Source organism: Peromyscus leucopus, chromosome 14, assembly GCF_004664715.2.
Source record: "Peromyscus leucopus breed LL Stock chromosome 14, UCI_PerLeu_2.1, whole genome shotgun sequence".
Classification (NCBI taxonomy): Eukaryota; Metazoa; Chordata; class Mammalia; order Rodentia; family Cricetidae; genus Peromyscus; species Peromyscus leucopus.
In genome coordinates, this window is record NC_051075.1 from 46373951 (window position 1) to 46398330 (window position 24380).

The 24380-nt window shown below is 36.4% G+C and overlaps 1 protein-coding gene across 14 annotated transcripts in view; it reads left to right on the forward strand.

Moving 5' to 3' along the window:
• The window catches only part of Gphn (gephyrin), a 410602-nt gene that overhangs the window by 293854 nt on the left and 92368 nt on the right, over nt 1-24380 (forward strand). For all 14 annotated transcript variants that reach the window (XM_028876083.2, XM_028876082.2, XM_028876085.2 and 11 more), the window contains 2 exons: nt 9910-10047; nt 20865-20957. In XM_028876083.2, the coding sequence (XP_028731916.1) occupies nt 9910-10047; nt 20865-20957 (231 nt within the window). The remainder of the gene's footprint in view (nt 1-9909; nt 10048-20864; nt 20958-24380) is intronic.

A 24380-nucleotide genomic window follows, 5' to 3' on the forward strand; every position in this document is an offset into this window, starting at 1 on the left:
GGAAATGAAAACCAAAGGTGGCATGGTAGCCATCATGCGGCTCAGCTTTGCTGGATCTTTGTCAAGCAGCTGTGCTGGCTTTATGACTTCTGCCATTCCATTCAGATATGGCTGTGCATAACATATACCCCAAGTGCTATAATTACAGCTATAGCATCATACCCAGTGCAACTGGATTTCAAAATCAAACTTTTCTAATTCTGGTCAAAAGAACACTAAAAATACTGACTACAGTAATGTTCAAAGTTAGCAGGGTGGTGGTGGTACACACCTTTAATCCCAGCACTCAGGGAGGCAGAGGCAGGCAGACTCTGTGAGTTTGAGACCAGCCTGGGCTATAGAGTGAGTTCCAGGAAAGGCACAAAGCTACACAGAGAAACCCTGTCTCAAAAAACCAAAATATATAGATATAGATAGATAGATAGATAGATAGATAGATAGATAGATAGATAGATAATATTCGAAATTGTATATAGTGTTTATCTATATAACCATCTTTTGTCAGTTGGTATACTCTAAACTATGCTGTATGCACAGTATCTTGATATTAAGAGAATTTTTCTTCCTGAGAATCTAGTTAGGTAAAGAGACTTATAAATAAATACAAAATGGAGATATGTGCTTAATGGAATATGCAAAGAAAATACTAAGAGAGTGTTTTATAGTACCTCTAAGTACAGGGAAAATGTGTGGACATTTTTGGCTTCATAACAGAGGCTCTACTCAAGAAAATTTTACAAGAATATCATAAAGAATTTCTGCATTCTTTTCATCCAGACTCCCCAGATACCCATATTTTGCCACAGTTAAATGTTGCCACATTTATCTGTGCATATTAGTATGCATATACTTTACTAAACTGCTTGTGAATAAAATGCAGACATGATGCCTCTTTAATTCCTACTTCAGTGTGCATTTGAAGTAGGGGTAAAATGAGGTTGATGGAAAGAAATAAGACATTGTCTTGCATAACCCCAGCACAATTATGAAAATCAAGAAATTAACAGTACCATAATACTATTATATAATCTGATTCCAATTAAATTTTGCCAGTTTTTCTAATAATGTTCTTTATAGCAAATGGGGAAAAGAATAATTCTTTTGTTCTGATCTGGGATTCAACCCAGATTCATGCATTGCATTTAACAGTCATGTCCCCTTAGGCTCCTTTAATCTAGAACAATTACTCGTGTTTTTCTTTGTCTTTCATGGCCTCAATATTTTTGAAGAGCATAGGCCAGTTATTTTATATAATGACCTTCAAATTTAATTTTTCTGATGTTTCAAAGTGCTTTAATTGCTATGTGATTTGTTAGGAATACTTCAAATATGATGTGTCCTTCTCAATGTATTAATCATGTCATTGAGGCCATGGTGTATATTTGTTCCATTACTAGTGATACTACTTGGGATCACGAGGCAAAGGTGGTAGATAGTAGGGTTTTTTTCCACTAAGAAATAATATTTTGGCTTTGTATTTAATAAGAGATATTATGGAGATATATTTTAGCCTGTATAAAAATACCTTGTTTTTCTTGAAGCTTTTCCCTTCTAGTTTTAGTATCTGTTGATGATTTTTGTCTGAATCAGTTATTAGCATAATGATTGCCAATGTAGGTTTTTCTAATTCGACTTATTTTATCAGTTGGAATTACAAGGAAGAATTTTTAAATTATTTCTTTATTTACATTACTATCTGTTCATGAATTATTTTCATTTTATTAAGAAAATCTGGTGGGTTTTTTTGCCATAAAGTTGTTCCAGGGTTAGTCAAAAGCAACCTTGCAGGCTTGCTCTAAGATCTTTTTCTTGTGTTCTTGTCACTATTTAAATATTTCCTTACTGAAAAAAAATTTGAGGGAGGAATAGTAATTTCCCAGGGAAACAAACAAAATAATGAGAAAAAAATTATTCTAGGCAGACAGAACATTACATACTACAGCAAGAAAATATAAAATGATACTATGTGTTCACTTATCCACAGTATTGCCAATTTTATAAGCAATGCAGCAATGAGTGGGAAGCTAAGAAAGAAGAAAGGAAGAATTTTATATACTATCGTAAAGAATTAAAACTATATCCTATGAATGATAATGAATCATTGATGTAAGTTATAGAGCTGACATTTTGTGGCAACATTGATGTTAGGAGCCGGAGGGGCCAGGGACACCACAAGAAAACCCACAGAATCAACTAACCTGAGCTCATAGAGGCTCACAGAGACTGAACTGCTATGCTAACCAGAGACCTTGAATGGGACTGACCTAGGCCATCTGCACATATACTACAGCTGTGTAGCTTGGTCTTCATGAGGGACTCCTAACAGTGGGAGCAGGGGATGTCTCTGAATCTGTTACCTGCTTTTGGAACCCTTTCCTCCTACTAGATTGCCTCATCCAGCCTTGATAGGAGAGGAGGTGCCTAGTCTTAACTGCAATTTGATATGCCCTGGCTGGCTGATATGAATGGGAGACCTATCTTTTACTGAAGAAAAGGAGGAGTGGTTGGGGGGGGCGTTGAGGGGAGGAACTGGAGGGGGAGGGAGGGAGGGAGAGAGGGAGGGGAAACTAATCGGGCTGGGAAAATGCCCTGGAATACTGAGTATATGAATTCTGCCACTGTTTCCCTAGGATTTTGGAGCTAACTTCTCTTGATTAGAAAAATTTGTTTGAAAGATTAAATGCTTACCACCTCTGAATCACGCATTCTTCAACATACCCAAGACCTTGTTTAAATTGAGTGTACATGTTATTATTGCCTACGCCTGTTACATTTTCTAGAAAACTTGTTCTAGGTCATCTGCTTTTCAGGAAGAGACTGAAAATAGAAATAGAGGGATTCTAACTCCAAACATTAGGTGATGCTGAAAGCTGTGGTATAAACAAGGACAAAACAAGACTCTTCCTTAAGATTGTCAGTATATCCCAGAGTATTAATTTATACTTTAAGTCGATTAGGAAACTCTTTTTTTTTCTTAACAACAATGGATATTTATCTAAGTTAAAGCCAGGAATGAAATAGTATAAAGAATACAACCTTAAGCCAGGAATGATGTCTGTATTTACAGTCAGCACTTGTGGGGAGAGATCAGGAGTTAAAGACTCACTTGGACTACCATAAGTGTCAGGCTAGCTTGGGCTATCAAGCAAGGTTCTGTTGTAACTCCCATCAAAAAGAAAAAGAAAAAACTAATTTTTTGAAGTTCTTGTATATATATATATATATATATATAAAATGTATAATTACATAATTAGTATTTATGAGAAATAGGATTATGAAATCGGTAACATTTACTTATACCTAAAACTTTCAAACCAAAAATTTATTACAGTATAATGTATTTTTAAAAACTATGACTTTGATACTTTTTCTAAAAACAAGAATTTGACTGACTCTGATGAATTTACTTTTTGGAAGTGGGATTTCTCACAAAGTTTTTATTCTGCAAAGTATGCAGATTGCCTGTAGCATTCTCTCCACATTCAAACATTAACAACAAAAATCCAAATGAAAACATATCCACTGGTATGACAGCTTGGCTTGTGAGAATGTATCAGATTCCTTTAGAGACTGTGCGGTTTTTACCTGAGCCTAGAGGGAGGCCACCACAGATAGCTCTCTGACGGGAGCAGGAGGCTGAGTGGACAGTGGAGAAGGGCTCTACAGAGGACGCCTTGGCTTCTCTGCCTTCCCAGATCCTCTTGGAACTCCCTGCTGAGCTCCTGGTGGTTTAGGAAATGTTTTCTCAAGAAAGAAAGAAAAAAGAAAATGATGTATTTGATCCAGTGTCTTCTGTAGTCCACATAATTCATGACTGCATTTTTTGATTGTCATCACAACCAAGAACCAGTCAAGTCTGTACTGAAAACACAGTTGTATCAAAATCATGATTCAGATCCAAACTCACAGTTCTGATACATCTCAATATCAGAGTTAGGGGATTTTTGTACAGCTTGGTACTGGCATAAAAACTGACATATGGACCAATGGAATCAAATTGAAGACCCTGACATTAATCTGCACACATACAAACACCTAATTTTTGACAAAGAAGCCAAAACTGTACAATGGAGGAAAAAAAAGTATCTTCAACAAATGGTGCTGGCATAATTGGATGTCAAGATGTAGAAGAAGACTGCAAATAGATCCATATCTGTTACCATGCACAAAACTTAAGTCCGAGTGGATCAAAGACCTCAACATAGGAAACTCTTACTAATTGTTATGAATAACAAGACTTCCTCCTGAGATTTTGATTTAAATCAAGAAGAACCTGCATGAATATTTTGTTGTCTAAAACCTTTGTTGTATTATCTCTGCTCCATTAGAAGCCTTCTTATATTGTAGACATTACCTTTAGTATTTAGCCATGTCTTTGATGATGACTGCCCTGAGTGAATTCTTGCCATTTTTGCAAAAATTCTTTTTAGATAATTTATTTATTTATAATTGGGTGTGAAAGTACCTATGCAGTCATTTCTGTGAGTAGAACTGCTACATGCATGATAGAAAATCTCAACAGGATTTTGATCACTTGCCAAGAGCAGTCTTAACTAACATGGTCAATATCCTATCCAACCAGGACTTAAAAGCACAAAAGAAATCAGTTATATTTTACCTATCTAAAAGTAAATTTACTAGAGAAAACTAGAGCATTAATTGTGACCACCTTAGAATAAATAGAATTCTGTAGATCTACTTCAGAAAATTACAATCATTGCTGAGGAATTTTATCAATGAGTTGAGAGGTAACTGAAGCTATCACTCTTAGCTCAATTCAGGATGCTACTAGTAGGGAGAATGTCTAGACTTTCCCCTCCAGTTTTGTCCCTGGTTCCCACTAAAAGATCTTATATGCTAAGGTAATTTGTAGTTTCCTTTCGCTAAATTAGCCAGCCAGCCTACAAATTGTCAATGATAATGATATATCACCAAGTACTTTTTCTATAAGTTCAATAAATATTCTCTTGAATACTTTAATTTCTTTAGTAAGACTAGATTTTTCATGTCTGTTTTGTTCTGTAGTAGGGGTTAATTTAATATAGCTGTTCAGAGATTCTCTTTCAGACCAAATTACAAATATTCATTTGTTAGGGAGCTATCAGAATTCATTTGGGACCATAAAGTAGATTGGCTTATAGAGAGCTATTTCCTTTATTTGTCTTAGCCAACTCTGTCAACTTGACACAGCATAAAAAACACCTGACAGGAGGGCCTAGATTGAGGATTGTATTGGCCTGTGGGTAATTTGTACTTGATTATTAATTGACATCAGAAGTCCCAGCCCACTGACCATTCACTAGGCCCATGTTTCTGGGCAGTATAAGGGAGATATATGAGCATGAGCTTGACAGTGAGCCATCAAGCCAGCAGCACCGGCCACGGTTTTTGCTGTACTTCCTTGGCTGTGAGTGGATTCCCTAGTTAAAAGCAAGTATGTGTGCACAAATATATAAATACATCCTGGTGAGTCCATGTTTGGGTTTTTGTGTATGTATGGTCTCAAGGCAGACCCCTTTGTATAGAGTGACCAATAAGGGAGTCTTATCCTTGGGAGAGGTTAATTAGTCTCCCAGCAGTCATTAGCTGCCTGGGTTTTTTTTTAATCTGGGTTGGAACCCCTGTGAAATTTTCCCCCTTCCACATTAATATGTCCATTAATACTGCCATTGCTCCAGTCTTGCTTATGAAACCATTTTAGAACAACTGTTTCACCGCAGACTTCCTGGTATTCTGACTCTTACAATCTTTCCACCCCTCTTCTGTGATGTTCCCTGAGCCATACATACAGGAGCTCTATTACAGATATATCCACTGTGCCTGTGCTCCCCGTGATGCACTGTGTCTAGTTGTCGCTTCCTGTGATAGTCTCCATTTGCTGCAAAGAGAGGCTTCTTGGACGGGTGGTGGTGTACTGGGTGATTTTGTGTGTCAACTTAACACAAACTAGTCATCAGAGGAAGGAGCTTCAGCTGAGGAAATGCCTCCTTGAGATCTAGCTGTAATGCATTTTCTCATTTAATGATCATAGGCGAGGGCCCAGCCCATGGTGCGTGGTGCCATCCCTGGGCTGCTGGTCCTGAGTTCTATAAGAAAGCAGGCTGAGCAAGTCATGGGAAGCAAGCCAGTAAGCAGCTCCCCTCCATGGCCTCTGCATTAGCTCATACCTTTGGGATCCTGCCCTATTTGAATTCCTGTTCTGACTTCCCTCAGTGATGAACAGCAATGCTGAAGTGTAAGCCAAATAAACCCTTGCCTCTCCAACTTGCCTTTTGGTCATGGTGTTTTATTACAGTAACAGAAACCGTAACTAATACAAGTGGTAATTACATTTATCCAGAAAAGGTGGCTCAGGCACAAAGAGGGATTGCAGGCCATGGGTCTGGAGCCATTTTTTAAATGTCTTATACTTAGAGAAGTAAAACATCAGCAGAAGGAACTGTTTTTCTCTTTATAGCCAAGTTTGAACTTTGTTTAAACATTTGGCTTTCATTCTCCTCTCAAGTATTTCATAGATGCACTATTCTGAAAGTGACGAAGGATATAGAAATTAATAAGATAAGCTATGCTTTCATGTTTATAATCCACTAACAATCGTAAGACAAATATTAAATACATGTAGCATAAGATGGAGAAGGGCAAGTGCCAGAAGAAGTTATAAATGAGATAGTACTTTTGAAGTTGGAGAGATTTCTCATGGGTAGTAGATGCCTACACTGTAACAAGGGGGGAGGGAGGGAGAGAGAGAAAGAATGAAAGAAAGAGAGAGCAAGAGAAACTACCAACTTCTGTAGTTAAAAACCCATCTGAAAGTTCACTACCCTTTCACTTAACTGAATACTTCCCCTTTCTGCTGAACTGTAGTGTTCTTCATGACTGGGCACATATTACTTTGCACAGCCCAAGTCCTTGCCAGTATCTGGTTTGTAAAGTACACTTGATAAATGGGTGTTGATTCATGTGTGTTTTCAGTGATAGTCAAATTTGCTGTCTAAAACGTTTTTATTCTGTTGCAAATAGTGTTCAACAAATAATCCTATACGACTAAATAATAAGTTTCTTAAAACCTAAACATTTTAGAAAGACAGCTTTTATAGGATTATACATAATATATAATATAATATCACAAAAAAAGATCAAAGCTGAAATCTGCATCTCTATGACAGAATAGGAGAAAGTCACTATCTCTATTATAGTTTTTTTCCAATTATACTGGTCATGACCATATGGTTTTTACAATATTTTATTGACTAAGCTCAGACCTCAATGAAAGTAGGTTATTAATTAATTTTACATTTTAACTGTGATAAGTCATAATCTTTTAAGTCTTGAACTATAATAGTGAATAAAAATATTATTCAGATTTATCACTAAAAATTTCTAACATCTCGAGCTTTAAATTTCTGTGATTTTTTTATTGTCCATATGGTAAGTGTTATATGGTATATAAGCAATTTTATGCATGTAAGGAGGGACTCTTTTCAATCATAGGTTGGAAATCTTTGTGATAGTACCTTTCAGTCAATACAGTGAGCATATTTGGAGCAGCTGCTGGAGTTGTGGCAGATGCATTAAATTTAGCAAGATACAACAACAAGAAACTATAGTCTTCTGAGGGATGAACATATATAATCATTACAAAGTAGTTTAGAGAAATAAGAGTTTACTTATTTCACATATTGAAAGTCCACAGACAAGCAATAGAAGGTTTAGCAAGCAGCTCAAAATTATCAGCAGAGTTAAAACTCATGGTTGAAAAATGGTTACAATACCTCCATGTTCCAGATGGAAGATAGGACAGAAGCTTATTTTGGAAGGCTCTATTTTAATCTTAGTATTTGTAATAAAATATCTTCTTCCAGAGATTTCTTCTGACATCTTGCTGTCCAGAATTACATCACAGACCTCATCCAGCTAAGAATTGGCTAAGAAAGAAGGGAACTGTGAGTCCAGTTAGGAGACCCAAGCAGCAGGGCTTGTAGTTTCTGTTTTCCATTTTCCTTTGTTCTACATACATTTTTTCACTCTTAGGGTAAGATGCAGTAATCATGAAGTCTGCCCTTGGGAGCTAAGGAGATGGTTCAGTTGATAAAGAGATTTTCTTGCAAACAAAGACTTAAGTTTGATGCCTAGAACCCACATGTAAAAGCTGAGCCCAGGAGTGCCTTTGTGGTCCCAGTGCTGGAGAAATGGAGGCAGGCAAATCCATGGAACTTGCTAGCCAGCCAACTCTGGCTTACTAGTGATCCTCAGACTAATGAAAGATCCTGCATCAAAAACAAAAAACAGGATAAATGGCTAAGGAATGACACTTGAGGTTCTCTTCTAGTCTCCATACACACAAACGTGCACGGTCACCTACCTGTATGAATCTGCACACACGTGAAAACACACACATACACAAAATTGTCTCCATCATCAAATGAATCATTCTATAAGCTCAACAAGTATGTATGGTAGATATATGGCTGTAAATATCTATGTATTATGTGTGAAGTAAAGTAGGGATGGGAATAAAGAATGATGGCGTGTATCATTATAGAGAGAATAGTCACAAAAACTTCTCTGATGAGGTGACACATACAAAAAAAAAACTGAAAGAACTGAGGCCTAGGTGCCAGTGTAATATTGGAAGGAAAATGGTCCATGAGAAAAATAGCAAGCACAGAGGCCCTAAGGAGAGAGATACCTGGCATGATCACTGAGAGAAAGAAAGCAGTGTAACTAGGGCACAGTAAACCACAAATGTAGAAGACAAGAATAAAGAGGGTGATGGTATGTCGGGCGTTATAGACACTAACGAAGATTTTATGTAAGTGAAATGTAAAGTCTTTGAGAGTTGTGAGCATAGATTAGTATGTTGTAACTTAGGATCACATAACTAACTATGTGGCACATAAACGGCAATGGAACAAGGAAAGAATCAGGAGAACAGGGAAGAAGAGGCCATTCAGTTTACCAGAACATAATGTTCCAGGTACTGTAGTAGCGGTGGAGGTAGTCAGCAACTGTCAGATTTTAGGTATGCTGTAAAGGTAGTTTAGTTAGAGTTCTGACAAAACACAAGACAAGGATGTCTCCATTGTTTGGCCCAGTTACTAAACTGGTAAAATGCATGGCTGAGTTGAGAATTGCAAGAGAAATAAAACATCCTAGGGGTGGTAAAGGAGGTTAGAGATAAGAGCTTAATTTTAGAAATTTTAGGTTTGAGTTGTCTGTTGCATATTCAAGTATGTCAGATGATTACTAGCCTGGAAAAATACATTATCTACCAGCTCCTAGGTAATATACAAATGTAAAGTTGAGGGTGGAGGTTGAGATCAGAGATAAAAAATCAGCAGTTTTTCTGTATGTATGATAGGAATGCCGAAGGACTAAATAAGATTACCTAAGAGTAGACAGCTGCATGTGATCTTCCATGACTTTTTACAGGAAAAGGAACAGTCCCAGTGAATCTTAAATAAGTTTGTTTTGCTAACTAGTTCATTAAATATCTAAAGGTCAGTATAGTGTTGAAGATATGAACCCTGAAGCCAAAACTACCTAGGTTTATATCCTGGCGCTTTGGTTACCAGCTGTGTGACTTAGGCAAAGATATAAAACTTGTCTAAGCTTCTTTACTCAGCTGTAAAGACTGGTAACAGAACCTTCCTCTGATATGGAATTAGGAGTTAATCTAGAATAGTTACTTGACCCATAGTAAACATTTTTGATCAGCCAGTATTAACAAATTTGACAATGTTTTGGCACATTTCTAATTTTATTTAATGTTCTACAATCATGTGTCAGAAACAGGAGAAATACTGTCTCACCGGGACCCCGACATTGGAAGTTTGGGTGTTTAAAGTCATTCTTACCTATTAATCAATGTTCCAGTGTGTTATTCTCAGTTAATTGTCTCCTGTTTAGGTCACAGTGCTGTAGATATCACCAAGGTGGCTAGAAGACATCGCATGTCTCCTTTTCCTCTGACATCTATGGACAAAGCCTTCATTACAGTCCTGGAGATGACTCCGGTGCTTGGTACAGAAATCATCAACTACCGAGGTACTATCATATCTGTCTGTTGGCCTTTGTCTTCCAAGAAAGACTTGTATAGCATCCTAAAGGAAGATGCTTACTCACCATTGCCAGCATCTGAATTTTCCTTTCTGTTCCTATTTTCTGTTCAACTGTGATTGACTTAATAACCAGAATAAAATACTAGATAGCTTTCTGTTCATAAAAATAGGGAAAGGCCATCTGTTTTTTATTCTAAATACCAGAATTCTACCCTAAAGACGGTGCTGTCAGCACTGAGTCAGAAAAATAAGACAATTCTGAGTCCTTCTGATGGTTTTCTCTTAGGAGTCAGAAATAACCAATGTCTTGTAACCGTGTGTTGTAGAAAATTCAAAGAGACCATTTCTGACTTAATTTTCCAGCTTTATAAAGGTATAAAAGTATCCCACGTGTCCAGAAAACTACATTTTACATTGTCCATTTTTATAGTTTGCAACTAGTAGTATGTGGTATGACATTGTCCTATAAAGCTGAGTGCAGAAGGAAGCTGTAGTTCCTAGTCAGTCACATAGTAAGAGAAGCCATTTATCACATTGCTGAGCTATGATGTACACTAGATTAGATTAGATATCAAATGTGCGCTCTCTCTCTCTCTCTCTCTCTCTCTGTCGGTAAGATCTCACTATGTAACATAGGCTGCTTTTCAATCTGTGATTCTCCAGCAATAGCCTCCCAGGTGATAAGGTTACAGGCATATGCCACCATGTCCCCATTTAAATACATTTTTTAATGATATTTTCAACTTACAATGTTTTATTAGGATGTAGCATAAGTTGAAAAGTGTCTGTAGCTCAAAATAACCTAATTTATCCTTGGGTTATTAAATAATAATCACTTTGATATGTTTTCTGTTCTACCTAGCTTTTTGATTTTCAGAAAAGTTTGTGAAAATATTGGAAATGTAGTTGTCTTAGTCACTTTCAGTCACTATAACAAAATACTTGACATAATTAACTTATAAAAAAATTTCTGGTTTTTTTTTTTTGGTTGTTGTTGTTGTTTGTCATTGTTGCTATTGGTGGGGGAGGTGGAGGAGATGGAGGTGGTTTTTTGAAGCAGGGTTTCATTGTATATACCCGGCTGAATGGGAACTCACTTTGGAGACCTGGCTGACCTTGAACTCCTTAGTGCTGGGGTTAAAGGTGCACCATCATGCCCAGCTATCTTTCTTTAAGAAATTCTAGTTCATGGCCTAGTGGTCCTGTGACTTGGAGCCTTTAATAAGGCCTCACATCATGGCAAGAGCTAGTGACAAAACAAACGATGTCCCTCGTGAGCCAGGAGACAATACATATGAAGAAAAGGAAGAGGTCAGAGGCCACAATCCCCTCATGAACATACCCTCCCCTATAACCGAAGTATCCTGCAAAGCCTCTGCTCTGGAAGGTCCATGACATCTCCTAACAGTGCCACCCTGGGTACACCTGGGCCTTTGGGGAACATTCAGCATTAACACTATAGCAGTATTGTTCCCCACTGTGGTAAGTTTATAATCAATTTCCATTTCTAATAACCTGAGAAGTTGTCTTTGGACATTGACTTCCAGCAGACTAAGCTCCTGAGCACTTGTAGTTAATAAATAGTACTGTAATCAAACCCCACCTACCCAAAAGTTATACTTGATATTTTCTAAATGAAATATAGTTCTTAGTTATTTTTATGAAGACAGAAACAATACAAAAGAATTAATTTTAGGTTTTGAGTAACAGTTCCATCAGTAAAGTGCTTACTATACAAGCATGAGAATATGTAATCAGTTCCCAACGCTCATGTAAAAAGCCAAGCATGTTAACACATGTGAACACGATTGTGAACCCAGTGTTGGGGAAATGGAGACCCTGAGGCTCACTTGCCATCCACCTTACCCTGTTTGGTGAACTTCAGGTCCTCATGAGCGACCTTGTCTCAAAAAACAAGATGGATGTCTTCTGAGGAATACCACCCAACATTATCCTCTTGTCTCCAGACACTCATACACACTCACACATAGAAATAATTGTCTAAGAGTTTTATTCATAGAATCTTAACACTGGCATATTTAAACTGCAGTGAAAATTAGAGAATGGTTATACAACATCCTAATTTTTCTGCCTGGAAACTCAGAATCAAAAGTAGAAAAGAAATAGGAGTAAGGTATTAAAACTTACATTCTTTTTTGCTACATAGTAGTTCTCCTGATCCAGCATTAAAATACTTTTAATAATGGTAGCTGGCATAACAGATGATGTTAAAGACCTTAAATTAGTAAAATAGTAGGTGCCATGTTTTAGCTGCTTTGTCTTGACCCTCCTTAGACAAAAATAGGTTTTAAGCAGCTTCCACTTATCTTACACCTTTAACTCACATTCTTTTAGGCTTACCATATTGGCAGGTAATGAGCATCTTTAGATGGAAAAATACAAATGTACAACACTTTGAATGAGCTATATGTTTTATTTCATAAGCATAGAAACTTTATTGTATTATTCCATATACATGATTTCAGGATCAACCATAAAGTCAGTATTGTGCTAGTATTTTTCAAAGGATGTCTTTACTTTAAATCCTTCAGTCTTTCAAAGCCTATACATATGAATACTTAAATAAGATCTATGATGAACTAAAATTTTGTCTAACCTTTCAAAGGAAGAAGTGGAAAAGAAATTGTATTAAAATAGCTATGAGATCATTGAACATATGAAATGATTTAGTTTCTGATGATCAATTGTAAGTATGTTAAATTCATTTTAAAAGCTATTTAAATGATATAGAGACTAAAATATATACATAATTCCCCTTTTCAATCCTTGGTTGTAGTTGGAAGTTTTCTTGTATCCCGCCCAGTCCATAGCTGCTCAGTCCCAAATAAACACACAGAGACTTATATCAATTACAACTCTATGACCATTAGCTCAGGCTTATTACTGACTAGCTCTTTTACTTTCATTAATTCATAATTCTTATCTGTGTTTAGCCACCTGGCTTGGTACCTTTTCTCAGTTATGACTTGTCATCTTGCTTCCTCTGTGTCTAGCTAGTGACTCCTGACTCAGCCTTCCTCTTCCCAAAATTCTCCTTGCCTGCTTATCCCACCTGTACTTCCTGCCTGGCTGCTGGTCAATCAGCATTTAATTTATCAACCAATCAGAGCAATACACATTCACAGCATACAGAACAACATTCCACGGCTCTTGGTCTTAACATTGTTCCTACCAATGGTCATTTGGCCAAGTAAATATATATGTCAAGACTGTCTTCTCAACTGTGAGTGAGCACAGTATGTCAGTAGCTTCTCACATACATTAGGTATGACAGTAGTTTTTAAATGTTACCATTTCAGGTCTATCACAAATTGCATCAGTAAACATTTCAAAATATCAGACTATAGAATAATGGATTCTTTTGTGACAGTTTCAGAATATATATAATTGTACTTTGTTCATATTCCCATCAACCATCCTTTGCCCACTGCCCACTAGCCTTGTCTTCCTGTCCCTGTCTCCCTGAGCTTTCATATATTTAAGATATATACTGTTCAGTCTAGAGTCCACATAAGAGAAAGCATATGATAATTGGTCTCACCCCACCACTGCATCCTCTTGCCTACTTCTGCCCTCTTTCTTACCTTTAAACCCTTCCTCCTCTCAGTTAGTCACTATTTTATTTTCATAGAATAAATACATTGAGGGTGGTTGTATTTTTAATCTTGATTCCACATGCAAGAAAAAATATGCAATATTTGTCTTTCTGTGTCTGGATATTTAAAATAGCTCATTTATCCTGTTGATACTCAGTTTTATCAATTTTCCTGAAAATGATGCAATTTCTTTTTTTTTACATCTTAATAAAACTCCATTTTGTTTGCATGCCATATTTTCTTTATGTGTTTATCTGTTAATGAACATCTAAACTGATTCCATATGTTGGCTATTGTGAATAGTGCCACAGTACACTTTGGTGTGCAAGTATCCCTGCTGATGTGCTCACTTTAATTCCTTTGGGTGTACCTCCAGGAGTAACAAAGCTGGATCACATATTAGATTTTAAGGAACCATTAATGCTGATTTCCATAGTTGCTACATCACTTGACATTTGCACCCTTCATTCTTACCAACATTTGTTCTTTGTTTTCCAGATCATGGCCATTCAGACTGGGGTAAGATAGAATGTCAGGGTAGTTTTAATTTTCTCTTCATTTTTCTTGCCTATTTATTGATGAATTGCTTCTTTGGGTATTTAATATTTTTAGTTCTTTGTATGTTCTCTGCATTGATCTCATCATCTATATAGCTGATAAAGATTTTCTTCGATTTTATAGACCATCTCTTCAGTCTGCTGATGTTTCCTTTCCTTTACAGATTTTTAATTTTATGTAGCCCCAGCACAAGAAAGATTACTCATTAGTTAAGAGTGCTTGCTGTTCTTCCAGAGAACACAAGTTTAATTCCCACCACACACAACAGGCAGCTCACAGCCTCCTGTAACTGCAGTTCCAGGGTATCCAGTGCCTTCTGCAGGTCTATCCAGGCACCAGGACACAGGCGCCATATACTCACACTAATACACATACATTCACAGAAATAAAAACAAAATGATAATTTTAGTCCCATTTGTGAATTCTTTCTGTTATTTCTAGTATATGTGCTGCCGAAGCGAGCACATCTTTCTGTTATTTCTAAATTTGGAGTCTTACCTAAAAGATTTTGCCTATACCTTTATCTCGAAATGTTTTCCCTAATTTCTTCAAGCAGTTTTGAAGGTTCAAGGCTTTTGTTAAGGTCTTTGATCTATTTTGAATTGATTTTTTTAAACAGGGTGAGGGAGAACAATCTAATTTTGTTATTCTAAATATGGATATCTCCTTTTCCCATTTATGTGAGGAGGCTGTTTTTTCTCCACTGTATGTTTTTGGCAGCTTTGTAGAAAGGGGGGGGTGAGATGGCTATATAAGTTTATTTTTTGGTCCTCTATTCTCTTCCATCAGTTGTATATCTGTCTTTCACCAGTACAGTATTCGTTTTGCAACTATGGTTCCATAGCATAATTTGAAGAACTGTTCTTTTTGCCTAACATGCTTTGTCTTTTGGGGGTTTGTTGTTGTAGTGGCAGTGGTAGTGGTTTTGGTTTTGTTTGGGGCTGGGGAGTTGTTTGTTTGTTTGTTTAGGGGGTTGGTTTAGGTGTATGTGTGTGTACTCTCATATGGATTTTAGAATTGTTTTTCTATTTTCATGAAGAATAACATGATAAAGATGAGGACTGTATCGACTCTGTAATACAGTTATTTTCTAGTCTCTGAGCTGAGGAGTCTTTCCATCTTCTCATGTCTTCTTCAGTTTCTATATTCACTGTTTTAAGTTTTTCCTTGTGGAACTCTTCCAACTCAGGTAGTTTTCTTGCTAGGAATTTTATACAAGAGTGTAGACAATTTTTCTTGGTTTCTTTGTCAACAAGTTAGTTATTGGTATAGGAACAAAACAATTTTTAATGTTTTTTTTTTTTTGTATCTTACTACTTTGCTGAAGATGTTAATCAGATCTTGTAGTTTTCTGGCAGAATCTGCAACATCTTTAAGTATAGAGTCATATCATCTGAAAATTTAGATGTTTTTACTTCCTACTTGCCTTTCTGTATCCCTGATATTTCCCTTTCTTGCCCAATTACTCTAGCTTAGACTCAAGCACTATATTGAATAAAATGATGAAAGTAAATACCCTTGTCTCATTACTGAATTTAGAGGAAAATGTTGAGGTATGTTCCTCTGTTCCTAATTTCTTCAGGGTTTTTATCATGAATGAATGGTTGTTATAGCTATTCAGATTATCATGTAATTTCCAAACCTTTGTATGTTTATGCTGTACTACCTGTATTAATATAGGAATATTGAACTATAATTTTATCAATGGATCAAAATCAAATTGGTCCTGGTTGTCTTCTTAATGTGTTGTTGAGTTGAGTCAGTTACAAATATTGTTCAAATTGAGAAATTTTTGCATCTATATACATTAGAGAAGTTGACTCATAGTTTTCTTTCTTTCTTTCTTTTTTCTTTGTTCTATCCCTACCTGGTATAGGTATCAAAGTAATACTGACCTCCCAGAGTGAGTTTATAGTGTTTCTTCCTTTTTATTTTGCTCAATAGTTTGAATGCCATTGGTGTTAATTCTTCTTTAAGGTCTAGTAGGATTCAGTCTTCCATCTATCTTGTCCTGAGCATTTCTCTAGGGGAAGATTCTTTAGTACTATCTGCTTCCATCTCCACTCTTCCTATTGATCTCTTCAAGTTGTTTATGTGGGTTTGATTTGATTTTCACAGGTCATATGTGTCTAGGTGTTTGTCTGTTTCTTCTGATTTAGCATCTCTTTAGAATATAGTTTTTCAAAGAATTCCCTGGTGATCCTTTTGTTTTCTTTGGTATTTGTTGAAATGTTCTCTTCTTATGCCCATTTTACTGATGTGGGTCTTTCTCTGTGTTTTTATTAGTCTGTAGTTTGTCTCTCTTGTTTATTTGCTTTTTCAAAGAATCTACTGTTTGTTATATTGTTTCCTTGTATTGTCCCTTTGTTCTCTATGTAATTAATTTCTGCCCTGATTATTACTGTTTCTGCCTGAAATAAATCAGGGAGAGATATATAGGGGGTTTGAGGGGAAGAAAAGGAAGGGAAAATGTAATATTATAATCTCAAAAATAAAGAAAATAAAAATAGAAAAATTAATGTAGTGTATGAAGTAAAAAATGTACTAGAATAAATATAAAAACATAAATTAATGAAATAAAGAGACAAAGGAAAAGAAACATCAAAGGGCAAAAAGCAGGGAGGGGCTGGCGAGATGACTCAGCAGTCAAAAGCATTGTACTTCCAGAGAACCCAGATTCAGTTCCCAGCACTCATGTGGCAGCTCACAGAGCCAGATCTGACGCCCTCCTCTGGCCTCAGTGGTTACCAGAAATGTAAGTGGTATACAGACATACAGATAGGCAAAAAAAAATAGCTATACACATAAAGTAAAAGAAAACTCACTTAAGAAAGGGGGAAACATAAGGGGCAAAAGAAAGACTAAGTTTTGGCTTCTTTCTAGGTCTTCTAATATTAGAGTCTGCCCGTGGAGGGTGGCATTTGAATTTCAGATTTTCTGTTATTCCATTTAAGTTATTACTGGACCTAGTCAAGGGTCAGATGTTCCTAAGAGCTATCTTCCCTTTAGAAGGTTCCCTTATTAATGTACAAGAAGCCTCTATTAGGCATACCTGGGCTGGTTATCTTCTCACACTCCCAAGAGTCCCCAGCTTGTACACTCTGGCATGGTTAATGTTTTAATCAGAGGTATGTATCCCAATTGCATTAGAAGTGATGAAAACAAAGCATTGAGATTTATACATCTATAACAATCTCTAAGCTTTCAAAATATTCTCAACATTAAATACCTTTATGGAAGATGTTCTGTGGCATTGTTTCTGGGAAGACATGAGCAAACATCTCATTCCATATAGGGAACCAAAGACAAACCAAAGTAGGGATACCACCAAAGTTGTATTGTGGTAACTTATAGGAATATGGGTAAGAGGTCATTTACAGGAACAGAAATGACTTAAAGATAACTGCATCATCAAAAGCCACCCCAGCATGGGTGACAGCTCACAAAACTGGGAACCTGGAGAGTACTGCACAATTTGGAGGCAGCTTACAGGTTGGAGAATGTCTTCAGGAAGTTTGCTTGGCCTCTGCTTCTTCCAAGCAGCCCAACTGGCTTGTGCCTCTTCTAGGCAGCTTGGTTGGTCTCTGTCTCTTTCAGGCCACTCTATTGGTCTGAGAGACTCAGCAGCCCTTCTGCTTATATACTGCTTAAAGAAGGAGGGGCCAGTAGATCTGGTCAATTCCAAGGTCTTCCTAAAGCTTTTAAGTTGTTTACTTTCTAAACTTAATAACATTCCCTAAAGAATTAAATTTTACACCTCCCTTTAGACCCCATGTCTTAATAAGTTTCCCTCCAAGATAATTAAGCTTTTACCCTTAGAAAACACATTTGAGTGCTGTGTTCACAGTCAGGGTTGAAATTGTTTGGATTTTTGCACACGCATTTGTCCCTTTTCAGCCATTTTGATCTATGAAGACTTAGAACAGTCATTCCCCTTTTGAAGCACTCATACTTACTAGAGGCCTGGAGAGAGGGTCTGGTGGCCAAGAGCTCTTGTTCTCTTGCAGAGGACCAGGTTTGGATTCCCAGCACTCAGGTGATGGCTCACAACAATCCATATCCCCAGTTCCAGGGGATAACATATGGTAAACATGTGTGCATGGAAGCAAAACTTTCATACACATAAAGTAAAATAAGTGAATCTTTAAAACGTTTAAAAAATAAACTGCGAATACTCAGGCTGCTAAGGAGTTTGTTAATCAGTTATCAGGTGGGAAGCTGAATCAGATACGAGTTTCCTGTTAAAACCTAAAGAGACTACTCAGTTTTGACCTGCCGCCTTGAATGTCTTCTTATAGCACAAGTGAGCATATCCTGGAAAGCAGATTGCTCGAGCATTGTGTTAATTCGTTCACTCACATCTTAAGCCACTGGGAGATGTGCAGGTGTCTGTGTCAGTAGTCTTTCAGACAGCCTAATAGGTGCTAGGCCCCCGACTTCTAGGACTATGGGTAGGGACTTGTGAACTCCTACCTATTCCATCCATGCTGGAATGTTGACTGGCTTCATCTTGTGCATGTCTGTGCAAACTAGAGCTGCTGTGAGGTCATGAGTGCTGCAGTTAACGTCTTGTGTTCAGAAAACAATCTACCCGAAGCTCTCCAGCCTCTGGTTCTTTGTTCCTCCTCCTCTTCCATGATATCCCCTGAGCTTTATGGGGAGGAGTTGTAATACAGATGTCCTGTGTGTGGTTGAATACAGACACTTAGTCTCTGTACTTTGACCAATACATATTACTACTGGCTTTTGGGGGATTGAGTGATACCTTGTACGTGATGCTACTTAGTAACTTAAAAATGTTAATAAACATTTATTAGATGTCAGTGAACCTGCTAAGGGCCAGCTGCCAAAAAAAAATGCAGCCCTTGTGCTAATTTTGATTATTGGCCATTATTAATTAATATTTAAGATTCCAGCAAAGACATTCTCTTAGTATATAAATTGGTATAGAGCTTATATTAAGCCACATCAGTTATATTTAAGGAGCCACTCCTAGAGGTTAATTGTAGTCCTGGCTCAGTATTAATGACTACCTTATATCTTCTGGTTCATTTAGGAGCTGATATTATAGCAAGGCTTGGTGGCCTGTGCATATAGTCCTGCCATTCAGAGATTAACAGGGGAAAATGAGTTCAAGTGCAGACACTACCTCCTGACTTCCCACCCCCACCCCTGCCTCCAAAAGACAACAAGTGTGTGAATAGGAATCAGACCTATGGTCTCACCACTTCTCCTTGTTTGGAAAGTACAGATCCAAAAGAGATCCAACCTGGAAATATATGAAGCTAAAATGTACCAAGTTCTCCCTTCAAATTCAAGGTTCAGTGCTCTAAAATAAGAGTCAATATCTCTATGAATTAGAGTTCAAAAGTAAAAAATCTCTGTGCTTCTGGGTCCTAAATCTGGAAAGCAATAGGTCCTCATGACTGAAGTCAAACCACAGTGGAAACAGTGGGGTGTTATAAAGTATGAGAATGCTTCGGACCAATCAAATCCTGTTACTTGTCTTGATTTTAAGGGCAGATTCTCACTGAAGAATTTAGGGAGCCAGGCAGTGGAGGTGCACACCTTTAATCCCAGCACTCAGGAGGCAAAGGCAGGCAGATCTCTGAGTTTAAGGCCAGCCTGGTCTACAGAACAAGTTCCAGGACAGCCAGGGCTGCACAGAGAAACCCTGTCTCAAAATAATAATAATAATAATATTATTATTATTATTATTATTATTATTATTTAGGGAGTTGGACATGGAGCCATTTGAATTACACCATGCATTATTGATACACTTCTTGTTATTAAATCGCTTGGGTTAATGAAGCCAAAAATCAAACTTTAAAATTCAAGTCCAGTGATTGGGAAGCCTTTTCCTTTCCTTACCTTTCTCCTTTCAGGACAAGCTTATTCTTGTAAGAGTGGCACGTTTATTTGCAAAAAAACTATAACAAAGTGACTAAAAGATATAACTAACATTTTGAAGTTATAACCTTTATATTTTCATGTACATCATTCTATTGATAAATATTTGTATGTTAATGTTAAATTATATAGTTTATGACAATTTTGCATGTTTTAAAATATATCATTTTAAGAATTTTTTATTTGCCCATGAATATTCTTTATAAATATTACTTTAGTCACATATAAGAATGTCACTGTTTGTTTAAATATATTATTGTATTTTGGCTTCTTTCTATATTTACTAATATAAGCAACTCTGAAATAAAGATCTACATGAAGATAAATTTAATTCTTAAGATACAATGCTAAAATGGAAATTTCTGGGTCAGTGAATATGAAAATGTTTAAAATTGGCTTTCCTTTTGAAGAATATTATATTTGAGTTCCCAGAGAGTTAATGGCGTATCTTCTGAACACATCTTTTCTGACTGTATAGCATTTTGTATTTAGATAATTGCTGTAGTCATTACTAGAAGTTGACCGTATGTGATCTTTTAGGCACTAGGATGCATCTCTTCTTTCTGTCTACTATTCCTTCGGATGGAAATCAGAAGGTCTGGCTGAGCCCATTTACAAGATATTGCACAAGCACTTGTGCCCATCTTACTTATGACTAATTGCTTACCCATTGCCTCCATTATTCACATTTCTTTGTTTTTTTTTTTTTTTTCAGATGGAATGGGGCGAGTCCTTGCTCAAGATGTATATGCAAAAGACAACCTACCCCCATTCCCAGCATCAGTAAAAGATGGCTATGCTGTTCGAGGTAAATATGTTAGTCCTTAAGTGTCCTCAGAATCATACTGTATTTTTTCCACATTTTTGTCTCAATCCACATACCTGATTACCATTATATCTATTCCCAATTAATTGTCAAAATTACTTCACTCATCAGTAAGCGTGCTAATCTGTACCTGTATATTTTTGACACAATCTTGATTAGTGCTCTGCAATCCAAGTATTATATAATCCTATGAAAATTCTATATTACAAATATATACCTAGAGGTCAAATTTAAAACACCATTTCTTGTCTAGGGGTATGGCTCAGAGAAACTACCTAGCATGTACAAGGCCCTAGGTTCTCTGACACCACAAAAACAAAAATACTGCTACTGTAGCTTATACTTTTAGCCTCTTACCAGAAAGCAGATAGCCTAGTTCTAGAACCCTTCCATATTTTCTAATCGAAAACATTTAAATGAGCTCAGGAAAAATAAACAGATTAAACACAGGGATTAAATGTGAAAGTCTGTTCTCTTGCTTCAAACTTAAACGTCAGTAAGGGGTTTGGTGAAATGCAAGCATGAGTGAAACATCTAATTCTCTCTAGAAGAAGCTACATTTCAGAGCTCCAGACCCCAGATGGTACTAGCAGCTCACACCCTCAGAGTGGCCTAAAATTGTCTAAAACTTAAACGCAAATACTAAATAGCAGTTGCTTGCGTAAAATCTGATCTAGTAACCCAGAATAAAAATGTAGCTGAATTGCTTAAAAACTCTTGAGTTTGTACTTTGTTTTTTCATGTATGATATATTTTAAAATAGGTATACACTATGCTATGATTCCATTGAGCTAATTAGCACATGAATTATCTCACATAATTTTTCTTGTAATGAAAATACTCAAAATCTATTTTCTTAGCAATTTTCAAAAAAGAATGCATTAGCTGGGCAGTGGTGATGTACACCTTTAATCCTAGCACTTGGGAGGCAGAGGCAGGCAGATCTCTGTGAGTTCAAGACCAGCCTGATCTACAAAGTGAGTTCCAGGACAACCAGGGCTGTTACACAGAGAAACCCCTGTCTCAAAAAAACAACAACAACAACAACAACGAAAACCCAAACCATTATTTTTATGTTATTGGTTATTAACTCGAGTAAAAAATAGTCTAAAAACATTTCCTTGCTTTTCAGGGGTGTTTCAAAATGCAGTCTTTTTAATTTTTTATTTAATTTTTCCATAAAATATATTTTGATCATTTTCCCCTCCCCCAACTCCTTCCAGATCCTCCCCACCTCCCTACCCAACCAACTTTGTGTTTTTTCCTCTCTTTCAAAAAAAATTCCACAAAAATAAAAATCAAAGCAAATAAGCAAAAGACCAGTAAGACACAAAATAATGAAACAAAACGCCACAAAAAAGCCATTGAGTTTGTTGTGTGTTGGCCAACTACCCTGGGCATAGGGTCTTCCCTGTAGTATCGTTAGCATACCCAGTGGCACCCCACTGGAGAAAACTGATGTTCCCTTGACAATGGGTATTAATTGCAAATACCTTCTTGGTTTGGGGTGAGAGTTTGTGTTCACTTCCTTGTGTACTAGTATCCTATCTGGCTTGAACTTGTGTAAGTTTTGTGCATTCTCTGTGAGTTTATATGTGTATCAACCCCGTTGTGTCTGGAAGATACTGTTTCCCTGAAGACATCCATCCCCTCTGGCCCTTACCATCTTTCTGCCCCCTCTTCTGCATAGCTCCCTGAGCCCTGAGGGGAGGGGTTTGATGAAGACATCCCAATTGGTCTTCAGATTATAGAAATCTTTTACCTTTTACTGACATGTTTTCTGAGATGAAGGAACAGTAAACCAGTATTCCAGGAATTCTCAGAAATTTTGAAATTATTATTTTTTGTGTGAAGTTATTTTATAAAAATATTTTGACAGTCATGAAGTAAATAGAAAAATCAGCATTAGACAGCATTAATATTACCTAAATTTTTCTAAAAGTAAACGGGACCTATACAGATGATTAACCATTTCAGAAATTCCATATGGGGTTTCACTATAACATAATAAGAAAAATATTTAGAAATAAATGTCCTGTGTGACAATGCATCCAGATGATGTAGAAAAGTTTTCTGTGTTTGAAATGAATGTATTAAGTGTATGAGAATTACTATTAGTTTTGAATATATTATTGCTCAAAATTATTATTTTTAAAATACTTCTAGCACTCTTCACATTCTGTTATTTGGATAGCTAACATTCATATTTAAAGAATAAAATATACCAAGTTTAGTAGTGCTTACAAAAAACTACAGACTACATGAATAGTTAAACAATGAAAAAAATAATTTAAAATTCATATTTCCCTCATGGAATCACATATGGGCACAGCCATTCAAATCTTTTTAAATGGTGAATTATGTATTATTTTGTTTTTGTCTCTTCTGTCCTTCTGTCCATTAAAATAATATTTCTTTTTCTTGTAATTAAATACATTCACTAATCCCTGCCATGTTGCAGTGCCATCTCTTACATTAGAGTCATCATTGAAAATGGTTAAAGCTATGTGTATGGGCTTTGAACAGAATCCAAGTGATCTAGGTTCCAGGACTGCCTTTCTCTATATGACTTTGAATAAATTACTCAAAAGTTTTTTATCCCGTTTTCTCATCTGTGAAATGACAAAAAGTATGACATTACTCTAACAGATTGTTGTGAGAATCAATCAATGGACTATGGAAAGCCTTAGTAAAGTACCCAGAACATACCAAAAAAAAGAACACTTAAAAATTGTTTCCTTAATGTTTAATGATAAATATTACTTTTGTTGTTATTATTATTTTGTTGTTGTAAACACACTTTTCCCAGACCATCTCTGACCAAAATAGTAGCTCTGATAGTCAGAGCTAGGCACAGTGGCACATGCCTGTAATCCCAGCATTTGGGAGGCTGAAGCAGTAGGATCATTAGTGCAGAGCCAGTATGGGCTACAGAAAATAACTTGTCCCCAAAATATAAGAGAGAGAGAGAGAGAGAGAGAGAGAGAGAGAGAGAGAGAGAGAGAGAGAGAGAGAGAGAGAGAGAGAGAGAGAGAGAAGAAAAAGGAGGGTACCATTTATCTGAATTGTTATTCTTACAGTTTTTACTAATAGAATCTCAAGAAATCATCTTTAATGTTTCTCACTAGATTAGACTGTCTCTGAAATTGGCAAAGTATAAATAACAAACATTTTTGGTACCAGTATTTTTCTTCCAAGTTTATCTTTGTGTACTGTTTATGAAAATGAATATTGTCCAGACAGAAAATTATTTGTCTTTATTAACGCTTCATGGGTTCTTCTTATTACTTATTTCCATTTAAAAGGTAAATTCTGTTTTGGTCTCTTTATAGCCATCTAGAATTACTATAAAATGACAGAAGATTTTTATTTGTGGAGTAAAACAGAGAACTATAGGAATGAAAT